The sequence below is a fragment of the Cyprinodon tularosa genome, unplaced genomic scaffold (genome assembly GCF_016077235.1).
Source record: "Cyprinodon tularosa strain WSP-4 unplaced genomic scaffold, ASM1607723v1 ctg34, whole genome shotgun sequence".
NCBI lineage: Eukaryota > Metazoa > Chordata > Actinopteri > Cyprinodontiformes > Cyprinodontidae > Cyprinodon > Cyprinodon tularosa.
The window spans coordinates 1,496,415-1,512,500 of NW_024039052.1; the positions used below are offsets into that span (position 1 = coordinate 1,496,415).

Genomic DNA, 16,086 nt, shown 5'->3' on the forward strand with positions numbered 1-16,086 from the left:
TTGGTCCAGAATGTTATTCTGTCCTTATACTCGACTGCAGTCGATATTTTTGATATCTTGGGACAATCTCATTTCTGCTGGTGCTCTGTTCACTGTAGCTGCCAGACTGCAGGAACCATCTTGACTAAGCGGGATGTAGTCTCCATGGCAACACCATGTTGCAGAGTAAAGCCAGGGAAGTCTCTGTTTGCCCTTAACCTCAATTCCGCACTGAATGTATCAGCACATTCACCATGAACACAAAACTGCACATCGTAATACAGCCTCATCTTCCTGCATTCATGTCTTTATATAAAGAGACACTGTATTTTCACGGTCTTCTTAGATATAGCTTGCTTTTCAAAGGTGTGCACCATTGCTGATAGTAATAGTGCTGATTTAAACCAGATGTTTTAAATCCTTAAGTATTTTCCTTTACCTATCCAGTATCTAGTGAAAGCAGACTCATCCAGTGTGATTCATTTTAATATTTGCATTAATAATTCTGCTTCATTGTTTATGTTCAAATTAATAAGAACTCAAACCCTGCATAGGTGTTATGGCATTTCGAATTTCCAAATAGAATACAACCTTAAAAAGGAAAAAAAAAAAGCCATACCTCTGCCTTACCCTGAGGATTCTTAAGCCCATCTTTCTCCATGGAAAGGTATAACACTGCCTTTTAAATTTGGTTCATTTCAGTAATAATGTTAACTTACCATTTGCACGGCTTGCATAATTAGTTTATACCAACTTAGGGTGTTTTTTGTTTTGTATTGACAGAGAATAAATACACAACTATTTGGAAAAAGATTAAAGTATTTTTGGAGAAAAAACTTTATTAGGACAAGAACCTACATAATGCAAATAAATCTACTGTACTTTCCATGTATTAAATTAATTTTTATTTATGTAAGTTCATGTTGTCATTATTGTTCACTGTTGTCTTTAACTTTATCAAACTCAGGGGGATAACTGTCTCATTGGAGAAGCCTTGACTTCTCCCTCTCAAAAAGCCTCCTCCAGCTCCTCTGAGGCTTTCCATATTCCAGCTGAGAGACATAGTCCCTCCAGCTGTCCTAGGCCGTCCCCAGGGCCTCATCGTGTGGGACAGGCCTGGAATACCTCCCGAAGGAGAAGTCCAGGATACATCTGGAACAGATGCTCAAGCCACCTTAGCTGACTCCTCTCGATGTGGAGAGAAACAACTCTGTAGAAGCAGTTTTTAATGTTCAATGAGTACATCTGATATATGAAATAGCAAAGAGAGAATACATATACATGTATATGAATCTAAATTGGTGAAATAATACTTTTTTGTCTTGTTTTATGTTCAATTCATAAATAATATTAGCAAATTATTGTCTGACAGAAAAGGCCACTTTGGTGGCAACAGAGTTTTGTGGATGAACATAACCCCCCCACCCCCACTGTTTTCACTATTGTTGGCCCACGGGCCATGATTCTTCTATATCTGGCCATGGTGATCAATCTGATATACACCGAGTGACCGATGAGGCCTGGATTGGAGAGCGTAAAGATATTTGCATCCTAGACACTAAAAGCTGTGCTTCCACAGATCCTTCCTCCCAGCAGCCAATGGCGTAACGACCCAACAATTGGCCACATTATCTGGGTGGGCCCCATATAAAGTACAACACCCCATTCCCCCGTACACTCTGGATTACCCATAATTTGAAGTAATAGTTTAAAAAATAAAATACACAAATACATTGTTCTTTTAGGATCGTGTTTATTTATTACCAACTGTCTAATGAAGTATACACAGTTATTAACATAGTAATTAAAAGTACCATTGTCTGCTTTGCTATTGGTGTCGTGTTTAAACGGCTCACCATCGTGTTGTAATCTGCCATGTCTTTCGGTATAAATAAGGTCCGGTCAGTCATCTCAAAATCAGATGGGTTTTAAGAGGAATTTTTTCGCAACATTACGTATGCAAAGAGACGTCCTAGTCCATAATTGCGTAGGGGGCCTACCAGGTGTCAGTGAGGGGGCCCCTAAGAGGTCTGTGGCCCCTAAGCAACTGCAGTCTCTGCTTATAGATAGTTATGCCATTGCCCACAGCTGTTTGTCATCTTTGCTGCTTTCAACAAACCCAATAACTGTTTACAAACATGCTGGTTTTACAGGTTTTTGATTTGGTCAAGAATTACTTGCATAGCTTCCACTCTACTCAGTATTTGCCTTATAGAAATTAAAAAATATATATATCAAAATTTTAACTACATAACAATCAGAACAGTTTTTTAACCTGCTCTGTAAGTGTTTGTTTCTATATTCCATATTTTCACATTTTTTTCTCTTTGTTCCATTAATCAGCTTCTGATTTTCTTTTACTTTTTAAATTTTACCATAATTTTTTTTATACCTGTGCTGTAAATTATTCCTGAAATATTTGTTCTCTTTCTTTTGCAGTATAGCTTAATTCTATTGTATTCCTCTAAGCAGAGATGCTGTTATGTGGATGAATACAACCAGTTGGTACAAAAAATGTTTTCAGGTCACATTTATATTGATATTAAAGCCTATGCATTTTCACCAGCAAATGAAATCCTCCATGCAATGAATTGCATCCTTTGTCCTTTTAAGGTTTAGGGGTGGAGGCTAAAAAAACAAGCCGAGCCCCTTTGCACCAGACAGGCTTCTGATCCTGAGATGTCAGCTGATTTCCATATTCCCTGCCCCCCTCTTCATCCATTGGGTTCTTCAGCTCCTCCTACTGGTGATTTCACCATTGCTACATATAATCCACGCCCCTCCTCGGCTCCTTTCCCTCGCCCTCTTCGTTACTGTCCCTGTATTCTTCCAGACAGACCCTGCCCTTTCCTGTCTGAGGCATCTGTTGTTGAGGTTTGGGTAGACTGACAATGGGGATCTTTCTCTGCAGCTTGCATCGCTGACCCTCCTGTTTGGGAGCGTCTGTAAGTATCAAATCTGGACAGATCGTTTGTTTTGGTTGGTTTATTTTTTGTGGGATCGTGTTTCTGCTTTCTCATCATGTTTGGAGTCCATCCTGCAAAATCAACAGGGAAGCAGATGAATAATTGATCAGCTGATCATTGACTAATCATATTTGTGTGTTCATCTTTGTGACAGCATGTCCTCTCGTTGGGATCCAACTGTGATTTTTATAAGTTCAGCTTTTTTTATACATTAAATGCTTTGATTGGTTCCTGCTTCCTCCTGCAGCCCACTCAGTTTTCCATTTTGGCTGTGATCTGGCTGCCGGCTGGGCTCTGTGGCAGGTGGGCATCTCTGCTGCAGTGTGCAGGCTGGGCTCTGCAAGCAGCCAAACATGTTCTTTTGTTTACAGGATTAGGGGTGATCTTTCAATGCTTGTCTCATCTGAATTTCTATAGATTTTTGCAGCTGGGAAGCTCTGAGGCTCATAAATCAGCACAATGCTTTTCCCTATATGAGCCCATGACTGCTTGTGAGAATTGCACTGCAGCAACAGCACCAAGGCAATGCATCACTCCTGCACCTTTGGCCTAGACTGTAAGCTGATGTGGTTCTGAATATCATTTGATGTTATTGACTTTTTTAACAATGTTAAAGGTTTATTTTAATGAGTATGTATTATGGAGGTGTTCCCCTCTGGCTGATTTCACTGGGTCACTGAGAGGTTGGCCTCCAGGATGCTGCGCCAGAGGCAGATGCAAGATTTAGGTTGGAGATGCAATACTTGGGATGATAGACTTTAGATTTCCCATATATTTAGGGGGAAACCTATTTGCAGTGCATTTCTAAAACTGACTTAAAATGTTATCATCTTTTTGTCCAAATGCAGCATAGCATTTGAATCCAGATTTTATTAGAACCAGACATGTAGCAATCAAGGCTCCATCCTTGACGCCATGTTTATCCAATTAACACTCATTGTGCAAATTGAGAACTGGTTATATGTCTATTTTACAGATGCTGGAAATTGTTATACTTACTGTTGCTCATTTGATTCATTATATCATGTTGTCAGTTTGACACCAACATGTCATGGTTTCTACACAATGAAAGTCAAGTAAAAATTGTTCTATGCTCATAAATGTTTACCCGAGCGATAATAGTTTTAATTAGAAGTAAAGCAATTCATTTTACCACTTTTTAATTGTGTTTAATTCGTTCAAAAACTAGGTGTTTCTGCAATTTTAAGTCAAAAAGTACAATTAAATCAGTGGCGTTTCTTTAGATGATTATATGGTTTGATAAAAATTGTGTTGTGTTTTTGTTTAGTTTAATAAAAATGAGGTAAAGTTTAGGGACCAAAGCTTTGATACATAATAAAAGATAATCAAGCAAAATCTGAATTTGTAGGAAAGACATTAAGGAAATCAAAACATCGGTTTTATTAAAGCAACCCTAAAGTTATTTTTAACATTAGTTTATGTTTTTGATATAGATATCAGAAAAAAAATTTAAGTTCAACAAGTTAACATTAACTGGCTGATGAACTGATCATTTCCAGTAGAACTTTAAGATCAGTCAAGGTTAGTTTTGCTGTTAAGAGTATAAGTTTCAATCAAGCATTTATAATATTATTTGGGTTTTCTAAATGGCAGGTTCCTGAAGGTGAGAGAAAATATTTCAAGCAGTTGACACTGTCTGTTGTATATAATAAAAGTAGGGATACACCACTGCCAATGCATCCTTAGATACTGATATTATGTTTGATGAAGATCTTTGCATCAAAACTATTTCTAGAGGCCCTTTCCTGATGAGGAAAATAGTTAGTTTTTCTGAGAATATTATAAAAATATGACAAAGTTTTATAAAGTTCTTTTAAGGCAGGGGTGTTCCAATGCAGCTTTTTATTTCCAATACTATACTGATACTGCAGCTTTGACTATTGACTGATATTGACCCGATACGATATTGGGATGAATCATACATAGTTTAATCATTACACATTTTGTAGTGTGAAATCTTAGAAAAAGCAATATTAATAAGTAATATTACGAACTACCCAGGGGTTATATACACTTTAAATAGAGGAAGACTGTTTCTAAAGCCTTGCTAATATCTGTAATCTAAGATACAGGCTTGATGTTGAATGATATCGACCTGATTGCTGATATTGATATTAGATCAGGGACATCCATAGTAAAGGACTGAACAGTTTTGCAAAAATGGTTGTCTTTTTTTCTTTTTAGCAAATATAACAATTATGATTATTTTAATATTTTTATGTTTTCTTTTTTTGATGTATAATCTGATAGCAAATGGCATGAGATATGGAAAAATTGGAGCCTTTTTTATTTTACAGAGATTAGATGAAGCTAAAGCTATACCAATTTAGATTAGCATATATTTACAGACAAAGATATATATATTTTTTTTACCTTAAATGTAAAACATATATATTTCTGTACAGCTTTAGATTAATTTCTGGATGGGGTTGGTTGTACTTTCAGTGCATTGTATTTTTTTGAGTCTCTAAACTAAACGATTAATCAGTTTCCATACTAGTTGGTTCTGATCTCCCTGCAGCCCTCTGGAAAGAGACTTCGAAGCATCCAAAGCAGGTCCAGCAGATTCCAAAACAGTTTCCTCCCCACTGCCCACATTGTAAAATGGGTTATTAAAAAAAAAAAAACAAACGCTGAATGTTAGAACTGTAACTATAAAGTCAAATGTTTACACAACTTTTTTTCATTACAATGTTTTTATCACTGCTGCTTACCATATCAAGGCTGCACACAAATTTAAATAGTCTAGAGAGCTGTACTTAACGGAATTTATTTTTTGTTTACACTTGTGTGTACAAAATGACAGAAAAGTTTATTTTTTAAGTCTAAGTTGACATTACAATAATTTAATTGTAAATTATGTGATTGTTACCAGGAGTGTTACCACTTCCTATAGGGCTAGAGTGAAAAAGAGAGTTATTTAACCTTTTTAAATTTAATGTGAAAAAAGTTAGGTATCTCTGCGATTTGAAAGTTGTGTTTTGTTAAGTTTCAATTACATTGGATATGCAATTAATTGCCCTTGCCTAAATCGTATCAATTCTCAATATAAAAAAGTGCTAAATTTGCTTGTATTCATTTTGAAGAAATCTGGTATCTATGCCTCTCTACTTTTTTAGACACATTGTGATGAAAAACGAATGCTTTTGAGGTCTAAAAAGTTTGAATCTCGTTCCCTCTCGGTTCACTCAGGAACTTTTGTCTGGATTTTTAAAAGGCCATCAGGATTAAATTCTGTTTATTTATATTATAAATATGATAATGTTATGAAGACCAACATAGACAATAAATAAATGCAGCCATACAATGTGACTTTAGATTAATGACATGGATTGTTTCATTTTCAAATCTAGAAATCATGTTAGCGCTTAAGGATTTTGTCCTGCTCAAAAGCTTAGAAACAACCATTAGACTGATCTGCATCAGGGTTTTACCATTTAAAAATCATTTTTAAATGCAGCCCTTTTTCATAGCTTACTATATTTAATTTCAATTTGAAAAAAGGTTATTCTGCAAAAATTTTCGTTCTTTCTCAGTTGCCTCAAAAAGTATAACTTTACATTAACTTTGCAAGGCCAAATGAATCAGAAAGATTTATGCTGTGATTCCAAATGTATAAAACATTTTTTTTTTATCCCACTTTAAAGACTGACCCTTTATTATTATATTTTTTTTTCACCATACAACACAATCTAACTTGAAGATTTTATTAGTCTCGTAATCTGAGGGCCCACAGTTTTGTGGCTCTCTCTGCAGGTGAATGAATACTGCAGGTATTGCCCGCTCATTACGCGACCTTTGAGTCTGCAGTGCATGTTGTGCCTGCAGAAACTCTGCCAACGTGCCGCATTGTCGTCTACCGCTGTTTATCATGATGGGCTCACATGCAACGATGGCTACAAACATGATGCAGCCACTTTGTTTTCACCCAATCAAATGTTGTCACAGTTTATCAGTCTTACAGATAAGATTATGTGAAATTAGATTTTCAGTGAAGAAATAGAGCAGGTTTCTATTAAGCATTTTTTATTATGTTATACAGAAAACTTTAGAGATGGCTTCAGCAAACAAAAGCATTGAGCTTGATTTCTCTGAAGATGAATGGCTAAAATAATACTGCAATAAAAATCTAAAATTGAAGTTGATCACCTTGCCTCTTCTGACAGATGCATCCAGACATATTCCTTCAATTGATGCAGCTAAGTATAAGCAGCAGGGCAGAAGGCACTGTGAATTTGCTGGATAATGAGTGATGACTCATCATAGAGCTATAGCATCTCTTTAAAAAAAAAAAAAGGTAGGCGACTCGCAAACGTCACACTTCCTGTTCGTCGGATTGTTATTGGTACATTAAACACTGCAGTCGGTATGCTTGACCTGTGTTTAAATAAGCTTTCATTAGAGACTTCTTGTTTTCTTGATTTTACTGTTCAATGAATACATTGCTTTAATGCTTGACTAAAATAATTGCAGAAGTGCTGCAGACACTCACTTTTAGGTGTCATAGGGAGTGGTTCCTCGCTGTAATCTGTGCTCCTTCTTTCTGCCTAACTACCCTTTACTTCAGTATAATGACCTGCAGCTTTCCTGCAAATTTAAAACCATCCAAGCAGACTGTAGGAACAATAATCGCACGAAGAAATGTGAGCAAGTGGCTGAAACATAAACTGCACTGTCTATTTTTAAACCCCATCTTAACAGCATATCACAGGGCCCCAACACTTCTGATTTCAGGTCAGTGAGGCTTTTGCCAAAGTTTGCATATCCAGTACACAGCCAACAGCTGAAATTAACCTTTGCAGCTTCCCTCGCTGTTGTGCCGTACAACACATCATACTGCTGAGCAACCCAACAGCAGAGAATAAATATAATGACAGCATTTGCTACTGACAGTATGCTGGCTGAAAAACACTTCCACATTTTTCTAATATGTAAAACAAAGCCATATATAGGTGTGTGGAAATATTTCCAGTTACAAAAAGCACAATTTGAAAACTAAAGTAACGCCACCCTTCCTTGTTAGACAGGTACAGTCAGTTATCTAAGGGACGGTAAGCAGACTCAGTTTAACAACAATGGCTTCATCTTTAAAACCATAAATGAATATTCTTCAATGTGAAACTATCTTTTAACAATAACATTGGGATTTTTACTCTGGCTCATGTCTGCTGGATTCAGTCAGAGTTTGAGCAAGTAATACAAATGCTACAAAAGCTACCTCATTATACCCGTTACCCTTAACTAATGCAGCTAAAACCTAAACGGTAATTATTGATCCTGTCATGAACACAACAGTCAAAAAATAGTTCAATTGTAAAATATAAATCAAATCATTCAAACATCATCAGAGTTTATCTGCATGATCACTCATTCTGGCTGGATATATCTTATGTAATCGTTACTGAACAAATAATTGCCCCTGTCTAATTAAAACAGACATTTTTATGTATATAAAACACATTAGTCTTCAAAAAAATCCCATCTATTACACAAAATGTTTAAATGCTCACTCTAAAAGACGAAACACTCCCAGCGGGTCAATTTCTTGGGTAGAGTAGAATAAGGCTAAGAGAAACAGGAAGTAGGTTGTATGTGTCATTGTGTTACTAGTCACAGACAGACATGTTACCCAGATCTATATGCACTAAAGTTTGTGAAAGAAACAGTGAAGTAACCAGAATTTTCTCTAGCTTATCATGAGTCAGCACTGCCCCACCCCCACATGTTGCTTTGCTGGCTAAAGGGTGCAATATTAGCTAATTGATTAATCATATTGTATTAGTAGACTTGTTTAATTTGATTTAACGCAATGAGATTAAAAAAAAATATATGAGATACATGAACAATAAAAATTATTCCATTTGTTGAGTGTTTAACACTTTTGCTTTGGTCTATGCATCAAATAACATTAACTTCATGTTCACGATTGTGTCAAGGTTACTGTAATGTGTGTATTGTTAGCTTTAGTAGAAATAATTGGGTTGCACTTTTTTTATTGCATTTTCAGTGTTTTAACAAACATTGTTTAACATATTAGACACAGAACAGAAAAAACACAATACCTACATGAGAGCTCTTACATGGCAGATGAACATACAACATGGTGCAAGAGGTGGTGAAATGATGCACATATGCTGTTACGGCCCACAGCAAGTTTCTTAATAGTGTGGAGGAGAGGTCTGGTCCAATATAGTTCAAAAATGGGCACCATACTCTGTAAAACTGGTATTCGCTGTGATGCATGACATTGGTTAGATATTCCAGAGGGATTAGTTCAAAAATTATTTTATAGCAACTATAGATAGAAGGAACTTTCTCACTGACCCACTGCAGAAGAATATTTTTTTCTTGCTGCAAAGGTTAAGGTTTTGCACAATCGTTTGTTGGCTGCTGTTTTCAGACATGCAGACCCAGAATCAAGGATGTGGGGTTTACGTCTAAATTGATATAAAGAATTGTTACTATTTCACTTTTAATTTCAGCCCAGCACCTTTGAAGTTTGTTACAAAACCAGAGAAGAGTAGCACTTTTAGGTTAAAGAAATAAAGTTAAAATATGTTTTTTGTTGACTATTTGTGTAAATAGAACAAATTCATGGATGAGGGGACATGATCATAGTATGTTAAACACATCATGCCTTGATACACTGGAAAAACTTTCTTAATTTAAGTGTAATTACTCTTAATTTGAGAAGGTAAATGAGATAGTTTGCCAATGGAATGTGTATTTTTATCCTTAAAATAAGATAATTAGATAATATGCACTTTAAATAATACATTGCAATTGTGTTTTCTCATTTCAAGTGTAAAGTGTCTCACTTATCTCCTCAATCCAAGAACAAATGCACTTATTTTAGGAAAAAATGACTTAACTAGATTTTGATTTTTCCAGTGTACATTTTATGAAATGATTACAATAACAAAAGATGCTTGTAAAACATTAGAAATTATTATTTTGTAACACATTTTAGTGTAAAAAGTGATAGGGTAGTGGTATGTTTAGTTAGTTTACTACATAAATCACAAGGATCTTACAGCTACATGCCCTACCTAACAGTCTAAATCTAAGTACATTAGGCTGAAATCTACGCTTAGATCATTTACATAGAATTCAGTTAAAGGGTGCCATAATTGAAATGCACTGAATTCTAAGTTTTGAGCAGATTAAGAGCTTTATCTGATCTTCAGAAAACCATTGAGAGTTGCTTGGTATTTTCTGGTGCACATGAAGAGTTTGACTTTACCGATTTGAGTTGAATTAACTCAATGGTGTCATCTGAATCTGTTAGATCCAGTAATGATCCAGTAATCCAGATGGCAGACAGGACTTGACCCCACAGGAGGGCCTTAAGCCACTTAACTGTAAATACAGGGAGAGTGTTAAATAATGCTTTGCAGTCAAACAGTTGAATAGCAAACATTTGCATACTGCACATGGCAGAACAGAGGTGACAACGTTAATATATGTAAAATGGTTACTGTGCACAAAGTAGCCGTCTGTACGCATTCATGGTCATGAAAATGGATAACATCAAAACGTATTTCTTGGTTTGATGCCAGTCCTGATGCATCTAAAAAACAATGCCTCCCTTTTATACGGTTTTGTTTTAGGAGATTCGTAAAATATAACAATTACATCTTATCAAGCTTAGAAACAATGGTTGGGTACTTTAACCTTCTTCAATAATTTTGTTTATTTATGTTATGTGTACAGTTTGCTCTTATTATTAAGCTTTCCTTTTAGTACTTAGGAACTTTCTCAGAACAGCTTTCTGGCAAAGAGTGATTTTTAAAGAAAGATGATCTTTCCGTGGTGAGGCGAGTGGGAGGAAGTGTGTCAGGAGGGCTGCTGGGAGAAGCTAGAAGCACAGAGAAAGGGAAGCGAAGGTGGGGGGGGAGATGGTTGCAATCCAAAAAGGCTGCGCAGCCTGAGTGGGGGGAGGAGCCTGGAGGCTTTGGCTCATCCAGCTTCCTCCTGATGTCACTATCCATGCTGCAGGGAAGACGGCTGCAGGGAGGGGAGGGTCGTTTATGGGAGAGAGGAAAGGGGGAGGCTGACGAGGCTGGGCGAGGCCTTGTTGTGTGGACAGTGGAAAGGACTCTGCTTCTAATCACTTGGGAAGTGCAAACAATAGAAGCTGTTTCTGAGAAGATCCTCCAGTTATAAGATGTCTGTGGTGAAGCCTTCAGTGATCAGTACTTTTATAACAGAAAAAAGATGAAGTATGGTGCGTAGCTGTGGGTAGAGCTAGCATGCCATTGTTAGAGGCTGCTGCAGAGAGGAACAGCTGCATCCGAGAGGCCCGCTAGATTGAGTGAGACAGGCAGTGCAGGTCACAGAGAGTCTCAGCCCAGCAGGCAGACAGGTGGTTCCTGGTCTCAGCCTGCTAGTAGTCAGGGGAAGGAACTAGCAGGAATTCTGGGAGGGGTTTTTAAAGCTTCCTTTTTCCTTTTTCTTACACTCTAAGAAAATGATCTCATATATTTAGGGCGAATGTAGCGGCTAAAACTGTAGGTTTTAACATGCTTTGATTTAATCCTGATATTTTTAGGATCCACCCACATTTGAAGAGTGAATCCAGATTCTTTTTGTTAGCATGTTGCTTTATCTTGAAAAATCTATAGATTTGATTCTTACATTGCTTGCAATATCTGTGTCATTTTAGGTGCCATGCATTAAAACTAGATGATATATTTAGCCACTTGGACTGTCATCCATACCTATGACTGATACAGATCCTAGTGACCAAGAACATAAACCTTAGGATGGATTGCAAGGATGTGATAAGGATGGGAAAGAGGCATTTGTAAAAAAAAAAAGAAAAAAAAAAGTGTGTTAAAAGCAAGTTATATCAGTTATCACAATATTTGGTAAAAATATAAAATGTCAGCTTATAGCCTTAACTTTCCTTATCATTGTTTTTCTGTCCTTTAGTTTAGACATTACATGTTTTATACCCTTTGATTTGTTTATTTTTGCATTTTTGTCTTTTTAGTGGAGTTCAATTCTTATGTTTCCAAAAAGGAGAATGCATTAACATTTGCATGCACAAAGTGATTAGACTGTAATTATCCATTTTTGTAAGGTCAAATGCAAAAAGAAAAAAACATTGTTTAACTAGGAAGTTTATGGGGCTATAAGAGATGACAGCCTCTGTAGTAGCTCTCCAGTTTCTACTCTTTGTTCGCTCTTCTTTAACTTTTTTCTGCTCTCTTGTACTCTTTAATTTATTCTACTGTTTCCCCACAATTTAATGTTTTTATCCTGAATTTCCCTGAAGGAGTAATCCCAAGGAATAAATAAAGTTAAGTTTAATTCTAAGTCTATTAAACACAATTTAAATCAATAATTTCATATTATTTTAGTTTATAAACACATCAACCATCAACAAGAGCTTGATTGCTTATTTTCTGGTTTAAATCAAAACTTCAAAAGGGTAAATTATTTAAAAATCTCTACCTCTGTCAAAGAACTTGCTTCCTCTTTTTTAATGTGCACTTTATTCCTTTGCTAAAAGAAAATCAGAATTTCCTGGTCAGACCTTACAGAAATGAGGAAATGGTGCCGGCCATAAAAGATCGGTTCATAGTTAGAGCAAAGTGTTGTTTTTAGATTCTTTTGAGTTGTAGTGTTAGCTATGGGGCAGTCATTTATTTGTTATCCATGATGCTTTTAAGAGTGATCTAGTATTTTCTTGAAAAATACTTTAAGATACTTTTTTTTTCTCTATCAAACTGTGACCTTCAATGTGTTGATGCGTGATGATACAGCATGTTCCTGTATGTTTTCACAATCTGATTTAATCGGTTTTTGTTTACAACATGGCAGATGAACCACTCCTTATTACAGTTTCATTTAAGTAGTAAACCAACACGACATTCTTTTATCTGGACTTCATGTAAATAATCAAAGTGCAAATTATAACTGGGATTAAAAGATGAAATGCACTATAACCTTTATTTATAAATGTCTGCAGAGCAGCCTAAGCACTGGGATATTTGGTTGTTGTTTTATCCTGTGGTTTTGATCACATGCTTTTTTTTTCTCTACTGCTTTAACCTGTTTTTCACTTTTCAATCCAAATGACCTTTGACTGAAAGTCTTAAACCTCTAAGAGCGATTGTTTAAAGAGAGAGAGACAGGGAGAGAGAGAGGGAGCATAAAATACCAGCCTGGTAAGGATTTAAAGAAGGGTTTATAATCTGCAGTAACTATGACTCAGTTCCTCCTCTGTTTGTTCTAGCAAGCACACCCTCCTGAATGCTTCCTCAAGGTTTCTCTCAACATTTCCTCTGGTTCTTCCTCTTCATGTGTGCAGGTTCAGTGGTCCCCTTATCCCCTCTCTTTTGAATGTCACTCATCATGGCCAAGCGTGAAACTGGCAGCACCAGCCCTGTGGTCAGACAGATAGACAAGCAGTTCCTGGTCTGCAGCATCTGTTTGGATCGCTATCACAACCCCAAGGTTCTGCCGTGCCTGCACACTTTCTGTGAGAAGTAAGATCTCTGTCATCTAGATCAGATATTTGACTTTTATTTTACTTTAATTGAGCCTGTCTTCCTTCCTTCCTTCCTTCCTTCCTTCCTTCCTTCCTTCCTTCCTTCCTTCCTTCCTTCCTTCCTTCCTTCCTTCCTTCCTTCCTTCCTTCCTTCCTTCCTTCCTTCCTTCCTTCCTTCCTTCCTTCCTTCCTTCCTTCCTTCCCTTTAGTCTCTCCTTTCAGTTTTACCTTATTAAATTGAGTGAAAGCATTTGTGTCTGGACAACTCTAGTTCTTTTAGTAAGGAATTTTAGTAGGCCTTTATTTTTTAGGGTTATTAGATAAAGCTGTGTTCTTTAGTTTACTACAGGAAGCTTTTTCAATTCAAAAAATTCAATTTTTTATGCCTGGAAACAAAGTCCAGGGCAATGTTTTTTAATTTTTTTGGAATGACTATGACCTGGATGACTGAGAATCTTCACCAGCATTTAGTTTACTACAATACAGCATATTTTGCAAGCTACTTAGACTTGTAAACAAAATGAAACCAATGATTCAGACAGCTGCCACTAATAGCTGTGCATCAAAACTGTTTCCTTGTAGATGTCTACAGAACTACATCCCTCCCCAGTCTTTGACGCTGTCCTGCCCAGTATGCCGACAGACATCCATCTTGCCGGAGAAGGGAGTGGCAGCCCTACAGAACAACTTTTTCATCACAAACTTAATGGAAGTGTTACAGAGAGACACAGAATGCAGTCGAGCCGAGGCGTGCAATGTTCTCGAGTCAGCCAACGCAGCCACAACCTGTCAACCCCTTTCTTGCCCAAACCATGAAGGAAAGGTAAACCTGTATAAAGTGATCACCATAACGTTCCGCAGAGATTTTCCACTTTTGAGGAACGTGGTGCTCATTTGTCTGATGTTCTGTAGGTAATGGAGTTTTACTGTGAGTCATGTGAGACAGCCATGTGTCTGGAGTGCACAGAAGGGGAACACAGGGAACATGTGACCGTTCCTCTGAGGGATGTGCTGGAGCAGCATAAGTCGGTTCTTAAAAACCAGCTGGACACTGTGCGCAACAGGTGGGATTATCAGAGGTTTCTTTAAAAATATTTATTAATGCAAAAAAATGACAGTTGGTAAATTCCAACCTTTATTATTTTGCAGATTACCTCAGCTGACTGCTGCCATTGGTCTGGTAAATGAGATCTCCAAGCAGCTAACAGAGAGGAAAAACGGGGCAGTGACTGATATCAGTAATACTTTTGACGAGCTTGAAAAGGCATTACATCAACGCAAGACGGCTCTTATTACAGAGGTGGAAAACATCTGCAGCTCCAAGCAAAAGGTCAGAGGGCTCTGATTAACTTGATTTGTTTTAATCACATTATTTCAAGCAATATCTGGATACAGTGCCTTTTAAATGTATTTTCTTACCTCTTGATTTTTTTTTATTTTTGTCAAGGCATACCGAAAATCTTTTGCAGGGAATTTCATACGATAAACAGAAGACAAATTAGCCCAGAATTATGAAGAAAGCAAACAACCTTTTTTTTTCTATAATGAAGATGCAAAAAGTGTGGTGGATATTCATATTCATCCCATCTAAAATAATGATTAAAAACCATAAAAATCCTGCTCTAAAGATACTTATAAGGTATTTCTCTACAAGTTTTACACATTTAACCTGAAGTAAATAATCTTTCCAACATTGGGCCAGCCGGATCCAATCTAAGGGACATTGTGTATGAATTCTTGCCACAGAGTCTTATTTAAATTTCCCTGTGTTTAACTCCATCTATCTTCCCATCAACTCTGACCAGCTTCTTTGTCCCTGCCTAACACTGTTATGTTTGAGGTGCATGTTCGGGTTTCCTCCTACCCACACAGTGTTTAAGAAAACAAAACAAAAAGACTGAAATGATTCTGCTCTATGCAGATTAGTGATTTTAAAATGGGAATAATTATGAAACAATGTCTCTCAGACATTCTTGTGTAGAAGTAAAATTCGAAGTTTACACAAGTAATTGCTGTCGTGTGAACGAGTTCCTTCCCACCTGAGCTGTTTATATTTCCAACTCCTCCCGAGTTACCACAGACCTCTAGTTAGCTTTGCTCTCCTTGCCTGGCCTGTTTATGTGGACAGCCATTCTTTGGTATGTTAACAGTGTTGCTACACTCTTTAAATCTCAGTTAATTGGTTGAAACGCTCTCTTAAATGTAAAAGCAGGTGTTTTATAACCCATCCCCTGCTTTAATCTGTACCCCTTAACTGCCTACTTTGTTCCTTGTTCTATATGATGCTGTTTACTCCTTTACAACACAGAAAAGCTGCTTTTACGTTAAGATTAAATCATACTAAGGAAAACTCTCCTTACTAATGAGGAGATTATATGTCAGTAATGCTGGTTCTTATTTAGGGGTTATTAAAGAGGCCTACATGTGTGACAGATTGCCGTATAGGAAGATTTCTCAAAAGCAAACAAAGTATTTAATTTATTTAATAGTTAAAAGATACATTTGGAAAAAATCCAAGACCCAACTAAACTTGTTTACTTATGTATAAGCAAGTTTTACTGATGTACAAAGGTAAACAAACATTTTTGCTCAAATGATCCAAATATACAATATATTCTTAAA

General features: G+C 36.7%; 1 protein-coding gene across 2 annotated transcripts in view; it reads left to right on the plus strand.

Moving 5' to 3' along the window:
• The first annotated feature begins 2,765 nt into the window (after positions 1 to 2,765).
• Positions 2,766 to 16,086, plus strand: part of LOC119789484 (tripartite motif-containing protein 3-like) — a 23,144-nt gene continuing 9,823 nt past the window's right edge. For both annotated transcript variants that reach the window (XM_038294388.1, XM_038294389.1), the window contains exons 1-5: positions 2,766 to 2,924; positions 13,285 to 13,462; positions 14,047 to 14,287; positions 14,377 to 14,528; positions 14,614 to 14,794. In XM_038294388.1, the coding sequence (XP_038150316.1) occupies positions 13,317 to 13,462; positions 14,047 to 14,287; positions 14,377 to 14,528; positions 14,614 to 14,794 (720 nt within the window). In that variant the 5' untranslated portion in view covers positions 2,766 to 2,924; positions 13,285 to 13,316. The remainder of the gene's footprint in view (positions 2,925 to 13,284; positions 13,463 to 14,046; positions 14,288 to 14,376; positions 14,529 to 14,613; positions 14,795 to 16,086) is intronic.